Genomic DNA, 15,433 nt, shown 5'->3' with positions numbered 1-15,433 from the left:
TATTTAACCCCCCCTCAAGTCTAAGAAGATGTTGTATCAGTAGAGATGAGACATTCTTTTATGCCACAAAGAATCTTGGAAATAAACTCCTCAAGACATCAGCACTTCCCTGATCACAACAGACTGAGTGCTGCTTTGTGTCTGCACTTGCCCATGCTGAAGTCTTGAACAAGGCAGAATCTGCCAAAGGGTTTGGATATGGGTCACAGTGAGAGAAGAAGTTTCAGGTGTGGAAGCAGCAAGGAGATTTTCCAGCCCTTCACCCTCAGCTACTCTTGGCTAACCCACTGCCTACAGCACTCAAACTGCCTGCTGAGCAGTAACTTACTTCTTGGCCGTCTTCAAGTATGATGGCTCCTGCTTGCTCTACTACTTCGAATATCATCACCGAGCACAGTTCTCTCCTCACAGACATCGTCATGTTTGCAAAGGCAGGCAGCTGATGCATGAACTCCAGTAATTGCTCTGTCAGACAAAGGAAACACTGGTATGAAGACTGCAAAGCACAGGGGTTCCTTAGATACCTTACCCCTGCAGATGTAACAATCCTCAGTTACCTTCATGGAGCAATACCATCCCCACCAGAGCCTGTAACTAAAGGAGCCCAGTGTGCACTGTGTCATCAGCAACCACAACTGGGTTCTACAGTCCCACCTGTGTCCTGACTGACTCTAGCCAGAGTGCATAAGCTCTTCAGGCCCAAACATTTAGAACAATTCAAAATACCCTTCTGGTACAGGAATTCTAGGCTTGACAGGAGCACAACACGATTTTTCCAGTGTTTAGAGGATAAAACCAAGTATAGCACAATGCAGAGTTTACTGTTAGCACTAATGGCAGCTTCTAGTTAAAGCCTGCAGTAAATGATTTTTATCTTAAATGTGCTGCAGGTTACAGTTCAGCACATCCATGCCACAGTCATGGTGTGTTTCTCCTTGACATTTCTGAACTAATTCAGCAGTTTCAGGCAGTCAAAATTACTTTGTTGCCTCTTCCCTCCCTGCTACCAACACATCCCATGACTGTCATACTCAACATCTTAAGCATCTCCAAGGCTGTTTTCTAAAGTGCTTAGTTTCTCAGAACAAACACTCTCTCGGATAGTAAGAGGAGAAATCATTCAATTAAGAGTCTCACCAGAGTGAAGTCATCTCTGGAAGGCATAATTCATAATTATGAGGATGTATATTTAGCATTAACTCATTAAACAGCTTTCAGATGTGCTTCTCTTGCAGATGTTGCAAGATATGGTTTTACAGAGGATCACAGAATACACTGGATTGAAAGGGATCTTTGAAGGTCCTCTAGTCCAACCCCCCCCTGCAGTAAGCATGGACATCCCCAACTAGATCAGATTGCTTAGAGCCCCATCCAGCCTGACTTTGAAAGTCTCCAGGGATGGGGACTCCACCACCTGCCAGAGCAACCTCTTCTATGAGGGTTCTACCCTCCTAGTAAAGAAAGCTGGGGGGGTTGGGGTTTTAATCCTCACCAATATCATCATCAGTTTTATCTGCAGGCTCTTTTTCAAGGCACTCTCGTACAACGTCTCGCCCTAGAAGTGGATCTGAAGTTCTGTCAATATCTTCATCCTCCTCTTCTTCTTCATCTTCAGAGTCTACAGGTGCTTCCGGGAGACCTGTTAAGTCGACGTCTCCCATCTCACTCTCTGTAGCCTGCAAAGCAAACCTCCATCAGACAGAGAGTCCACTGAGCCCAGCTGTGCCATTCATGGCCTCACCTTGGGCAGGTCACACGAGAGGAGAAACTGTGAGCAAAAACTCCAACCAGAATTTGGAACAGGTCCCTTTCTGAACACTGAAAACACCACCTTAAGGTGAAATCTACACCTACAGGACAGTATAAACACAGACCCTTAGCTATTGAGGTGCTGCAGCAGGTCCACTGAAGGGCAACAAAGCTGGTGAAGGGTTTGGAGAACAAGGCTGGTGAGGAGCAGCTGACAGAATGGAGGGTGTTCAGCCTCAAGAAGAGGAGGCTGTCAGGGGACCTTCTGGCTCTCTACAACTCCCTGAAAGGAGGCTGGAGCCAGGTGAGGGTTGGTCTCTTCTCCCTAGTATCAGGTGACAGAATGAGAGGAAATAGCCTGAAATTGTGCCAGAGGAGGTGTTTAGGTTGTATATTAGGAACTATTTCTTTGCTGCAAGAGTGGTCAGGCATTGGAAGAGGCTGGAGTCATCATCCCTGGAAGTGTTCATGAGACGCACGACCAAGGCACTTTGGGACATGGTTTAATGTCCATGGTGGTCTTAGTTTGAACCCAATAACCTCACAGGTCTTCTCCAACCAAAACAATTCTATGTTTCTACGACACTGTAGATCATCAACATCATGCTAGAAGAATTATGTCATCAACATCATGTTAGAAGAATTATGATCACAACTTCTGAGGAGAAATTGAATATATTGAGACTCTTATTCTCTGCCTTCACTTTTCTCTCTCCTCCTCTGTGATGAAATACAGGAAACATTAGCAGCGTGACACAGGGAAAAACCAAGCAGCTTGAGCAGCTAAAATGAAAGGGATTTGAGCTCACTTTTAATGCTGGTATTAGAATGTGGATTTTAATCCTGGCATAGAGAGAGTGCGGCAGGTGGAGTGTGTTAATTGGGGGGGATGAGGATGATTATCCTTTCTTTGACTTCTGGCATTTACTTCTTGTGAATTCATGTAAACCAAATGGTTCTGTCACAACTTCAGAGTGTGTATTATTAAGAACACAAAAACATAATTCAATAACACCATTGGCTACCCAATGCCTGTAGACTCATTTCTACTGTCATCAATAGATGGCAATAGAGACACCACACTGAGCAGACACGCCAGGCAACTAAAGAAAGAGAATGCAACACTGGCAACAACAACAAAAAAAAAGGCAGAACCACAGAGGAATCATTTGCAATAATTCCTTGGGTAAAGTTTAAATGATGTAATTGCACAAAAATAACTTTACAAACAGATGGAAGGCAAAAAAAAAAACACCACCCACAAAACTTTGAAATTTTCAATTGCCAGAGTAGTTGGCTCAAGCACTTTTCAGCTTAAGCCAGCATGCAAATGATTTTTCTGTTCAGATTCAGATAGCTGAACAAGATGTGTCACCAAGAAGTGTAAAGCAATTCTACAGAGGTCTGCAGCAAATGGAGTTTATTGTTTTAAATGAACACACTCACAACAACCACTTTCGCTTCAAAAGAAAGCCTTGAGAGCTGACAAAGTCACTGCACAAACCAACACATCCCATGCTCTGTGTGTTCAGAAAACCTCCAAAATAAAGAATGAGGATCCTGGTCAATCTGACTGTGATTGCTTCCAGGGATGGAGCATCCATAACTGTTCTGGGCAACCTGGTTCCAGTGTCTCACCACCCTCTCTGAATAAAAATGTCTTCCTAATATCCCCTCAAAGGCAGGTGTCAAGAGGATGGTGCCAGACTCTTTTCAGTGGCACATAACAGGACAAGGGGCACAAAACTCTTTGGTGTGAGGGTGCTGGAGCTCGGGAGCAGGCTGCCCAGAGAGGTTGTGGAGACTCCTTCTCTGCGGAGATTCCAGCCCCCCCCGGCCATTGTGATCCCAGGCAAGCTGCTGTGGGTGCCCTGCTTTAACAGGGGGGGTAGAGGTAGACTGGCTGATCACCAGAGGTCCTTTCCAATCCCCACCATGCTAGGATTCTTTCCACTGTGTGTATTTCCTTCTTACACCTCAGCTGGACCATAAGGCCCTTGCTGAGCCACGCTACTCTCCTTCCTTGCCTCATAAAAAGCACCACTTGGTTTAGGTGATTTAATGCCAGCAGACTGCTCTGCCTCAATCTTCCTACACACTCCACACTGATCAGCTAATGTAAGCCCCAACACTTTGACAGCCCAGTAGCATTTCCTTCTCTCACCAGACAGAAAAATACTGGGCTAGATATAACCTTGGACCCTTGAGCTTGTCCTCATTTCAATAATTAGCCAGCAAAACTAATCAATCAGGCTTAAATGACTTAACATGTTTCTTTCAGAGCAGGATAACAATACATAGAGGGTTAAATCTGTTTTATATTACATCATTTTACTGGCTTATGTAGCTCACATTAACAGTTTTGGAATAAAGCCCAAGTGCAAATTGTGCTTGGAGAGTCTCAGCAGCACATGATTAGTACAGCCTTTTATCCAAGGACTTTTCTAGCATTTCTTCATCTAAATACCACAATTTATATCCAAAATCTCAGGCAGACAGACTACAGTACTAATTGATAACCTCAAGCTAAGATAACAGACCTCAAGCTGCAGGTTCTACAGAGAAATGATTGTGTACCCTCACACAGGACAATAAACAGGTCTTCTCTTTTCTTGATAAGTAAGTTATGATTTGATCAAGCTATGAAATAAGAAGTGGTCTCCAAACTGTGCTTCAAAGATCACATGCAGATGGTTGACAAAGCATTGGCAGGTCAGGCAGTGCTGGAAGAACAGGAAGGATTTTGCTGCTAAAGCTGTCTGCAGAAGTAGCTGCTCTTCCCAAGCATGATGTTCCAGCTGTTGCCATAATCAAACACCCAAATAATTTGTAACTGGAACATTTGTGAACTCACTCATCTACAAAATGAAGCCAGAGGCTGCCATCTTCAAATCTTACACAAATACAGGTTTTCAGGACTGAGTCTCTAGGGTAGGGTCTATTAGGATCTATTGGGAAAGCAGGAGGAGGAGAATAAAAGAGAATCAACCAGGTTGGAAGAGAGCTCCAAGCTCATCCAGCCCAACCTAGCACCCAGCCCTACCCTATCAACCAGACCATGGCACTAAGTGCCTCAGCCAGGCTTGGCTTCAACACCTCCAGGCACGGTTCCTCTACCACCTCCCTGGGCAGCCCATTCCAATGCCAATCACTCTCTCTGACAACAATTTCCTCCTAACATCCAGCCTGAACCTCCCCTGGCACAGTTTGAGGCTGTGTCCCCTTGTTCTGTTGCTGCTTGCCTGGCAGAAAAGACCAACCCCACCTGGCTACAACCTCCCTTCAGGTAGCTGTAGAGAGCAATGAGCTCTGCCCTGAGCCTCCTCTTCCGCAGGCTGCACCCCCCCAGCTCCCTCATCCTCTCCTCACAGGGCTGTGCTCCAGGTCCCTCACCAGCTTCATTGCCCTTCTCAGGACATGTTCCAGTATCAAAGGATATCCAGAATCAAAGGGATCATGTAGATCATCTGGAAAGTCCACACCAGATTACTGGCAAAAGATCTGTTTGCTCTTTTAAAACCACACCACTGTCACTCTGTAAATGGCACTGCAAACTTTGCCCATCAACGCCCTTCAGATGTATTTAAGCTGGAAGAGGGCAGATTTAAACTGGATATTAGGAAGAATTTCTTTACAGAGAAGGAGGAGACACATTGGAACAGGTTCTCCAGGAAGGCTGTGGGTGCTCCCTCCCTGGGGCCAGGTTGGATGGAGCCTTGAGCAACCTGGTCTAGCAGGAGGTGTCTCCATCCATGGTAGGGAGGTTAGAACTAGACAATCCTCAAGGTCCTTTCCAAACCAAACTGCTCTATGAGATTTGCCAGATGCATTCTGGCCTACACTTTTAGAAGTTGAAGATGGAAGAACTGGCAAAGTTCTGGTGATAAAGGTAATTCCTGCATTACAATGTGTGCCACAAACACACACTGACAGGAAAAGAAACATTAAATATGGTTCACAGAAAAGATCTCCTGTGCCATAAGACTCCATATGGCCATGTACTTCAGTGCTCATGACTTCTGATGCCACCTGCTATTAAGAACAAGGAGGCTTTCCCCCACCCCTTCCCTCATGTCAATGCTGTCAAGAGAAGAACATCCAAGCCTTTATTTCTTCTTCCTTTTTTTTTCCTCTCAGAATTGATTAAAAAAATATCTCAGTAATCTACATCCCTGATGTAGGCTTCATAGATAATCCATTTTAACATCAAAACCTTAACCACAACTGGAATTATTGCTGGGGAATGATGTTGCTGCCCACAATCAGTACTTACTGCCAAAGTGAGAAATGAAGATTTCAAGAGAAATAAAGAAGAAGAAAGTTTAAGCACCACACTGACAGAACCAAACAGATGAGGGGAAAAAAAAGACCTTAAATTGGCAAGGTTGGACGTGGCACTTGGTGCCATGGTCTAGCCTTGAGCTCTGTGGTAAAGGGTTGGACTTGATGATCTGTGAGGTCTCTTCCAACCCTGATGATACTGTGATACTGTCATTAAGAGAACAGCACTGCAAGCTACAGATAAAGGGCAGAAGTGAGACCCTTCCAAATACATCCAGAGATCTCATCTGGGTTATCTGTGTTCCCCTGGCTGGACACCTCAAAGCCTGTCCCATGGAAGGGTAAAGAAAAATGGTTTCACTCTTTAATGCCTGTTGAATTACTTTTCCCTGAGGATATCTATTCCAGGTCAAAGCAGTTGTTGGCAAAAGTCATAATCCCTGCTTGGAATTTCTCTGTGTGTAACCACAGAGCTTCCCCTACTTCTGCTGTCTGAACACCATAGCTCTGAATCCAATGGTGCTGTAAGAAATGGGCTAAGTGACAAAAGAATACAGGGAAGAGAAAAAAAACCCAAATAAACAAAACCTAAGCAATTCTTTCAAGATAGGAGCAGGTGTCCATCTGTTGGAGGGTAGGATTTGCCATTGGAATGAGCTGCCCAGGGAGGTGCAGAGTCACTATCCCTGGAGGTGCTCAAGAAAAGCCTGGATGAGGCACTTAGTGCCATGGTCTGGTTGATTGGCCAGGGCTGAGTGCTAGGTTGGACTGGATCAGCTTGGAGGCCTCTTCCAACCTGGTTGATTCTATGATTCTAAAAATGTTTTAGCTTCTAGGGAACCAAACCAGCTCTATGATTCTATTCTGTGATCTTCACTCACAGCTGATCAGATGCTGGATTCTCCAGTGCCCTCTTTCAGGATTACTGGCACCATGGCTATGATCATACTTTACTCCAGTATCATCTTAGAGGATCTCACATGAGTCTAACAGTGGTGACCTGCCCCAGACATCATCCTGGCCAGTCAGGAAACTGTCAGCCTTATTCCCTTTGGGATGCAAAACCAGACAGACAAATGTGAGTGAGGAGGAGAATGCTACCTAAGAGTCCCACACTCCCCAAAATTAATAGAAAATCATTTCCACATTAATAAATTATCAATTCCTTAGGGTACAAAAATACCTTTCACCATTGTTTATTTGCTCCAGTGTATATAAATACACTCCTCCATCATTTCTTCTACCTATATAATTCTCCTCTGTTTAGCAATTATGCTCTTTTGGCATTCCAAATGCAATTAACCACAGGTGATAAGAGTATTCACTCATGTTTGTTATCAATAATACATTTTAAGTGCTTTTCACTCAGAGCAAGCTCTCCAAACTACTCAGGTAGAGGGGCAGGCAGTTGGTGGTCAGGAAAACTGCCCACCAGCATCCTGAGACAGGAGATGCTAAGGTACAATGCACAGAGCAGTTCTGGTGACTCAAATCAATTCTATTGACTTGGAAAACTTAAAAAAAAAATCAAGTTACAAAGCATCTTTCAGCACTGCCTCTCAGAAAACAGAGAATTCACAGAGCATCTTGTTGATGGCAGGAGAAAAGGCCTCCAGTTATGCCAGAGGGGATTTACAGCATGAATCAGGTTGGAAAAGACCTCTGAGATCATTGAGGCCAACACAGCACCTAACACCTTCTCATTACCTAACCCATGGCACCAAGTGCCTCCTGTAGCCTCCTCTTAAACACCTTCAGGGATGGGGACTCCATCACCTCCCCAAGACCAATCCTCACCTGGCTACAACCTCCCTTCAGGTACCTGCAGACAGCAATGAGCTCTGCCCTGAGCCTCACAGAATGAACCAGGTTGGAAAAGACCTCTGAGATCATTGAGTCCAACCTAGCACCCAACACCTCCTAACTAACTAAGGTTGAGTATTGCTTGAAAGTTGGATACTATCTTGCAGGGGCTACAGGAAAGCTGGGGAGGGACTTTGCATGAGGGGTTTTATTGATAGGAAGAAGGGGAATGGCTTTGAGCTATAAAAGGGGAGATTTACACTGGGTATTAGAAATTCTTGACAGTGAGGGTGGTGAGACATTGCAACAGGTTGCCATGGGAGTCTGTGGATGCTCCCCACCTGGAGGTGTTCAGGGTCAGACTGGATGAGGCCTTGAGCACCCTGGGCTAGTGGGAGGTGTTCCTGCCCATGGCAGTGGGGGTTGGAGCTAGAAGATCTTAAAGGTATCTTCTAATTCAAACCATTCTATAATTAGAACCATAGAATCAAACAGGTTGGAAGAGACCTCCAAGCTCATCCAGCCCAACCTAGCACCCAGCTCTATCCAGTCAACCAGACCATGGCACTAAGTACCTCATCCAGTCTCCTCTTGAACACCTCCAGGGATGGTGATTCCACCACCTCCCTGGGCAGCCCATTCCAATGCCAATCACTCTCTCTGACAACTTCCTCCTAACATCCAGCTTAGACCTCCCCTGACACAACTTGAAATTGTGTCCCCTGGTTCTGTTGCTGGTTGCCTGGCAGAAGAGACTGACCCCACCTGGCTACAACCTCTCTTCTTCCCCAAAAGGGTTGTCAAGCTGTGGTTCAGGCTGCCCAGGGCAGTGGTAGATTCTCCATCCCTGGAGGGGTTTCAAAGCTGTGTAGCTGTGGTGCTGAGGGGCACAGTTTAGTGGTGACCTGGCAGTGCAGGGTTAACAGTTGGATTATCTGATCTTAAAGGTCCCTTCCAGCCAAAAAGACTCTCTTAGGGATACAAGCTCCTCCTGACCTAGCTGGCAGCAAGCAAATCTGAAGAAGCAGGAAGATAACAGATTAAATAGGACAAAAACGCATACAGACACTTCATGGTCTGAAAGGATTTTTGCTTTTAAAGCCTTATTTCTAAAGTTACTTTGCTATAAATAGATACAGCACTAATTTGTTTCTAGTGTGGAAAATAGTACCCAGACAGTATCCAAGGAAAGGGAACAGCAGTCTAAAAAGGAGTCACCCCTACATCATTGAATGGTTTGGCCTGGAAGGGACTTTCAAGACCACCCAGTTCCAACCTCCTGCCATGGGCAGGGACACCTCCCACCAGCCCAGGTTGCTCGTGGTCTCATGCAACCTGGCTCTGAACACCTTCAAGGAGGGGGCACCCACAACCTCCCTGGGCAACCTGTTGCAGTGTCTCACCACCCTTACTGGAAAGAATTTCTCCCTAATCTTCAGTCTAAAAGTGCCCTCCTCAAGTTTCAATCCATCCCTTCTTGCCCTATGCTGCAAATCCTTGCAAAAAGTCCCTCCTCGGCTCTCCTGTAGCCCCCTTCAGGTACTGGAAGGCTGCTCTAAGGTCTGCCTGGAGCCTTATCTTCTCCAAGCTGCCCCAACTCTCTCTGTCCTCAGAAGGGAGGTTCTCCAGCCCTCTGATATCCTCCTGGTTCCTCTGGATCCACTCCAGCAGTTCCATGTCCTTATGCTGAGGACACCAGAAGGCTAGATCACATTCAACACTTGTTCTATATTCAGTATCGTGGTCAGATTTCAGCCTGGCACTGTAAAAGCTGTGAAATTACTGACCAAGACAAACCCTGGATGAGTGCTCTCAGCAACCAGAATGACAAAATCCCACCTCTACAGTTTGCCATGAGACAGGTAGCTTCTTAAGTGTATTACCAGTAAAAAAATGAGAGCTATCTCTGGATTTCAGACAAGTTCTGTTCTCAGCAAGCAGCAGCAGAATTTCCACAGTCAATTAGTGCAGGGAATGAGGTTATTACCGGGCCTTTGTTTGCAGAACAGAACATCTGTTATGATCAATAAATACAAATAATCAAGGAAGGGATTTGAAACACAGGAATGATTCATGAAATTTGTTTCAGAATGGAGAATGATCCCATAAATCATCAAATGTGACTCTTCCAAGCCTTGAGATGTTCATTGGTATATAAAGATGTGAAAAGCAACAAAAAGAGCTTTCTGTGTGGCTGTGGAAGTGGCAAATCAGATGAGATCACAGGGATATGCAGAAGATCAAGATTTCCCTTAGGTAAAGGGCCACTGGTTTTGTTTTTACAATCATGGAATGGTAGGGGTTGGAAGAGACCTCTGGACATCAGTTAGTCCAAGCCCCCTACCAAAGCAGAGGTACCCACAGCAGCTTGCCCAGGATCACAATGGCCAGAGGTGGGGTTAGAAGCTCTGCAGAGGAGACTTCACAACCTCTCTGGGCAGCCTGCTCCAGGGCTCCAACACCCTCACACCAGAGAATCTTCTCCTTCTGTTCAGATGGAACCTCCTGGGTTCCCTTTCATGCCCATTGCCCCTTATTTTGTCTTTGGGCACCACTGACAAGAATCTGGCCCCATCCTCTTGCCCCCTAACCTTTAGCTGTTGCTGAGCATTACTCAGATCCCCTCTGGGGCTGCTCTTCTCCAGGCTCAACTGCCCCAGAGCTCTCAGCCTTTCCTTCTCACACAGATGCTCCAGACCCCTCGGCATCTTTGTGGCCCTCTGCTGGACTCTCTCCAGTATTTCCATGCCGGGGAGCCCAGAAATGGACACAATATGAAAGAAGGAAGGAGAAGTGAGGACCAAACGCAGTTTTACCTGGTAAATATCAGAGAGGCTGCTGCTCCCAGAGTCACTGGCAATGCTACATCCCGACTGGCTGGAGGGGACGTGAGTCACCTGAGGGTGGGGATTGTCCGTAAGATGCATCTTGGTAAGATCAGCTGGAAGCTGGAAAGACAGTGGGATTTGGGGAAAAGGAGGAAGAAAGAAGGAAAACAAGATGGGTAAGTCTGATCTGGAGACAAAGCCACTCATAAAACTTGTGTTAAACACCTGAATGCCCATCTGTAGCTTGATGAACATATTGAGGAAAAGCTGACTCACACTAAGGTTGCCCCAATCACCTTCACCCCTTTACACAACAAAATTATGCCTACTTCCATGAGAGACAGGTTTTATGTTCAGGACAGCTAATGGATATACACCAACAAGCTCAAAAGCATCTAAAATGACACACATGATGCTGGCCTGCAGCCTTAAACATCATTTTATGATGCAATCCCCTATGAAGTAAGATTCTTGTTTATAAACTCAATTCGTTATAAACTCAGTTCAAAAACAACCCTTAGAAAACATCAATGTAGAACGAGGAGTAATGCAACAAAAAGGTTTGGACCATAAAATGCTTTGAGTTTCCTTTAGGATAATGAGTCTACAGAAAGAATATTGTGAATTTCTGGTCCAAGCAGGTACAATAACATTTCTGTTTCAGTAATCTGTCTGTAAATGAACACAAATACATAGATATATAAACCTTAGTGCATGATTGGAGGCCACAAACAAGCTCTTCATACTCAAAAAAAAAAAAAAGTCAGTAGTAGGCTTTTGAAGAATCAGAGCCACATGGAATACTATAAGGTAAGGGTCCAGCTCTGAAGCCCTCATTTCTAAATGATAACATGAGGAGGAAGTTTTTACAAGGGTTTGTGTTGATAGAAAGAGGGGCAATGGCTTGGAGCTGGAGAAAGGGAGATTTAGACTGGAGATTAGGAAGAAATTCTTTCCAGTGGGGGTGGTGAGACACTGGAACAGGTTGCCCAAACAGGCTGTGGATGTCTCCTTCTTGGAGGTGTTCAAAAGCCAGGTTGGATGATGCCTTGAGCAAACTCAGCTAGAGGAAGGTGTCCCTGTTCATGGCAGGGTTGTTGGAACTGGATGATCTTGAGGGTCCCTTCCAAGCCAAACCATTCTATGATTTTGATTATCAAAAATAATGTAATTCTCAATGACCTTCTCATTGTCAGCTGCTAATTGAGCCTGCCCATCCTCTTGTAAAATACCTCTTGGAATTTAAAGACCACAAAGCCATTTTCCACCATCCTGATATTTACATTGTTCTATCTCTTGTATATCATTTTACTCACAAAAAGAAAGGAAGAATTATCCAACCCATAAATTAATCTGTGTGTTCATGTGTATCTGGAGAAGGACAAAGTGTCAAAAGTGAGAGACTGCTAAACTTTCACAAAGTCCCATAAAAAGGAAAAAAAACCATGGAAGCAAGAGGTATAAAATAGCAAACTTGATCCAACCACAAGAGAACACAACACTTTGAAGCCTATGTTTAGACACCAAAAAGTTTTACGGGTTGGGGGAGGAAAAAAAAAAGAAAAGAAAAAGAAAATTCTATTTTCAGGGTTGAAGAACAGCAAAAAAAGGTCAAAGCACTCAGCTGACAGAATTCAGTCCCATGGCCCAAAGGTACACTGGCGATGTGTCAGCACACAGGGTAAGAGCTGACATGCACTGAGATCACAGAACAGCTTTGGTTGGAAGAGACCTTCAAGATCATCCAGTCCAGCCTCTGACCCAGCACTGCAAGGTCACCACTAAACCTTGTCCCTAAGCACCAGGTCCACATGTTGCTTAAACGCCTCCAAGGATGGCGACTCCACCACTGTCCCGGGCAGATCATTCTGATGTTTGCAAACCCTCTCAGATGCAACCTCAAACTTTGCCATGAAACAAACTGCAGAGAAGGGAAGCAGGGAAGCTGTGAATTCATTCCGTTCTGCAGCGCTAGCTGGTTACAGTTAAAATCCCAATACAGTGGTGTGCAGGACACGTTGTGGTGCCGCGTTCAGAAATCACTATCCATCCACTAATGGACAGCAGGCACAAAGTGCTGCATTAGCTTCCCTCACACCCGCGGCGCTTTGGGCTCCAGCTAAGCCAGCGCTCTTTTGCTGCCCGCGGCGCTGATGGAGGTCATCTCCCTGCTTCTGCCCATCTGCTGCCTCCGTTCCAGCAGCGAGCAGTGGCCGGAGAGGGCTGCGCTGCAGGGTGACACCGCTGCTGGAGAGGGCTGCGCTGCAGGGTGACACCGCTGCTGGAGAGGGCTGCGCTGCACGGTGACACCGCTGCTGGAGAGGGCTGCGCTGCACGGTGACACCGCTGCTGGAGAGGGCTGCGCTGCAGGGTGACACCGCTGCTGGAGAGGGCTGCGCTGCAGGGTGACACCGCTGCTGGAGAGGGCTGCGCTGCAGGGTGACACCGCTGCTGGAGAGGGCTGCGCTGCAGGGTGACACCGCTGCTGGAGAGGGCTGCGCTGCAGGGTGACACCGCTGCTGGAGAGGGCTGCGCTGCACGGTGACACCGCTGCTGGAGAGGGCTGCGCTGCAGGGTGACACCGCTGCTGGAGAGGGCTGCGCTGCAGGGTGACACCGCTGCTGGAGAGGGCTGCGCTGCAGGGTGACACCGCTGCTGGAGAGGGCTGCGCTGCAGGGTGACACCGCTGCTGGAGAGGGCTGCGCTGCAGGGTGACACCGCTGCTGGAGAGGGCTGCGCTGCAGGGTGACACCGCTGCTGGAGAGGGCTGCGCTGCAGGGTGACACCGCTGCTGGAGAGGGCTGCGCTGCAGGGTGACACTGCTGCTTGGCTCCCGGAGCTCCAGACGCCAGCCGGCTCCTCCGCAAGCACACCGCAGTGCTAGCGGCCAGCAGAGAGGTGCACGTCCCAGCAAGGACAGCGCAGCGCCTGCCAGGAGGACCGCGGCCAGCACTTGCTCATTGCTGAGCGGGGCTGCTGGCAGCCCCTGGCACGCTGGAGAATGGTGGGATTGCAAAATCCTGAGTTTTTAGCCAATGAGAGGACAAAGCAAGCCGTACGGATTCACTACCCCAGCCTAACCAGAACAGGGGTTTGCTGCAAGCCCCTCAGCCTGTCTGCATCTTTATAACCTTCCTGTTCCGAACAACCGGCTCTGTGCTCAGCTGCAGTCAGATTTCTTCCCACCCCCGAGGAAGCTCCTCGCTGGCTGCGATAATACAGACAGTGGGAAATCACAAGGTGATCAAGAGAAAGGAGAATATTCCTGATGAGGAGAGTCTGAGACCTGGGGCTGTTCAGCCTGAGAGGGCATCTGACCAACAGGTACCAGCATCAAGAGGATGGGGCCAGACTCGTCTCAGTGGTGCCCAGTGACAGAACAAGGGACAATGAACGGGTACAAATTGGTACCATCTGAACAGGAGGAGAAACTTCTTTAGCGTGAGGGTGCCAGGTCCTTGGAGTAGGCTGCCAGACAGGTTGTGGAGTCTCCTTCTGTGGAGAGATTCCAAATCCCCCTGGCCATTGTGATCCTGGGCAAGCTGCCATGGGTGAGCCTGCTTTAGCAAGGGGATTGGACTGGACAATCTTCAGAGACCCCTTCCAATCCTCACCATGCTGAGATTCTGGGATTCTTTCTATCCATGAGCAAGTTCCAGGCTGACTGTGATGACAGACACAAAAGGAAATCTCATCTAAGGTCACTGTTATCCAAACTCAGAATGATTTTCGAACTTTGAACAGTCTCCAGGAAAGAAATGAGAAGGACAAAAAGCAGAACTGACTTTGAGGGATTCACCAGGACACAACCAAACTGTGACACTCTTGAAGCCTGTTCTGGCCCAAAGACACACAGATACACACTGCCACAGTTCTTACTCCCTCATTTAGTTTGGATTTTGAGGTTCTTGTGATAAAGACCATTCTCTTACTTAGGTTGAGAAGTTCTATGGGAACGAGACAAGTGGAGATATAATACACTGTCCTCTGTGTGCCATTCACCCAACCACACAATGAAGACCAACTCAGAACACCACCATCCTTCCCAAAGGAGTATTTCCTATCAACTCATTAATCATTTACCAGTGAGCTTCATCCCCCTGCCAGCACTCCCATTCATTTCCATCACCTCTAAAGCACATGGGCATGTCCCATGCTCCTGGTGGACTCTGCAATCTGTTCTTCTAAAAGACATTTAATGCAGGTTAGATGCAAGGAAACCCTGCAATATGTCTTTAAATTTGAGAGAGAGATAAGGTTTATTTGAGACAAGTGACCTTTAAAGTGCTGCTTGCCACTCGACTCAATCTCCCAAAATAAATCACAGCTTCTGTCCTTTGGATGTCATTTTTATGACCCAAACTGATTGTTCTTTCTCTCAGAGCTCACTAAGCAGCAATCCATGAACAGGCTGTTTCTGTAACAGCACGATAGCAGACACAGGAAGGACTTAGAATCATAGAATCACAGAATCATAGAATCACCCAGGTTGGAAGAGACCTCCAAGATCATCCAGTCCAACCTAGCACCCAGCCCTAGCCAGTCAACCAGACCATGGCACTAAGTGCCTCATCCAGTCTTTTCTTGAAGACCTCAAGGGACAGTGCCTCCACCACCTCCCTGGATGTGAGGGTGAAGCTGCTTTTAGGAAGGACAGGTCCTGCCTGACCAACCTGATCTCCATTTATGATCAGGTTACCTGCCTAGCGAATGTGGGGCAGGCTGTGGATGTAGTCTACCTGGACTTGAGCAAAGCCTTCGACACTGTCTGC

The 15,433-nt window shown here is 46.9% G+C and overlaps 1 protein-coding gene across 8 annotated transcripts in view; it reads right to left on the bottom strand.

Annotated features, from left to right (window-relative positions):
- RAPGEF6 (Rap guanine nucleotide exchange factor 6) overlaps nucleotides 1-15,433 on the bottom strand; it is a 169,550-nt gene that overhangs the window by 51,800 nt on the left and 102,317 nt on the right. For all 8 annotated transcript variants that reach the window (XR_010306358.1, XM_064161533.1, XM_064161537.1 and 5 more), the window contains 3 exons: nucleotides 10,650-10,781; nucleotides 1,493-1,676; nucleotides 329-465 (listed from right to left, as the gene is read on the bottom strand). Coding sequence is in view for 7 of the 8 variants with exons in the window: in XM_064161533.1 (XP_064017603.1) it covers nucleotides 329-465; nucleotides 1,493-1,676; nucleotides 10,650-10,781 (453 nt within the window). In the remaining variant the exon portion in view is untranslated. The remainder of the gene's footprint in view (nucleotides 1-328; nucleotides 466-1,492; nucleotides 1,677-10,649; nucleotides 10,782-15,433) is intronic.

The sequence above is a fragment of the Pogoniulus pusillus genome, chromosome 22, assembly GCF_015220805.1.
Source record: "Pogoniulus pusillus isolate bPogPus1 chromosome 22, bPogPus1.pri, whole genome shotgun sequence".
NCBI lineage: Eukaryota > Metazoa > Chordata > Aves > Piciformes > Lybiidae > Pogoniulus > Pogoniulus pusillus.
This window is presented reverse-complemented; position numbering and strand designations above follow the sequence as displayed.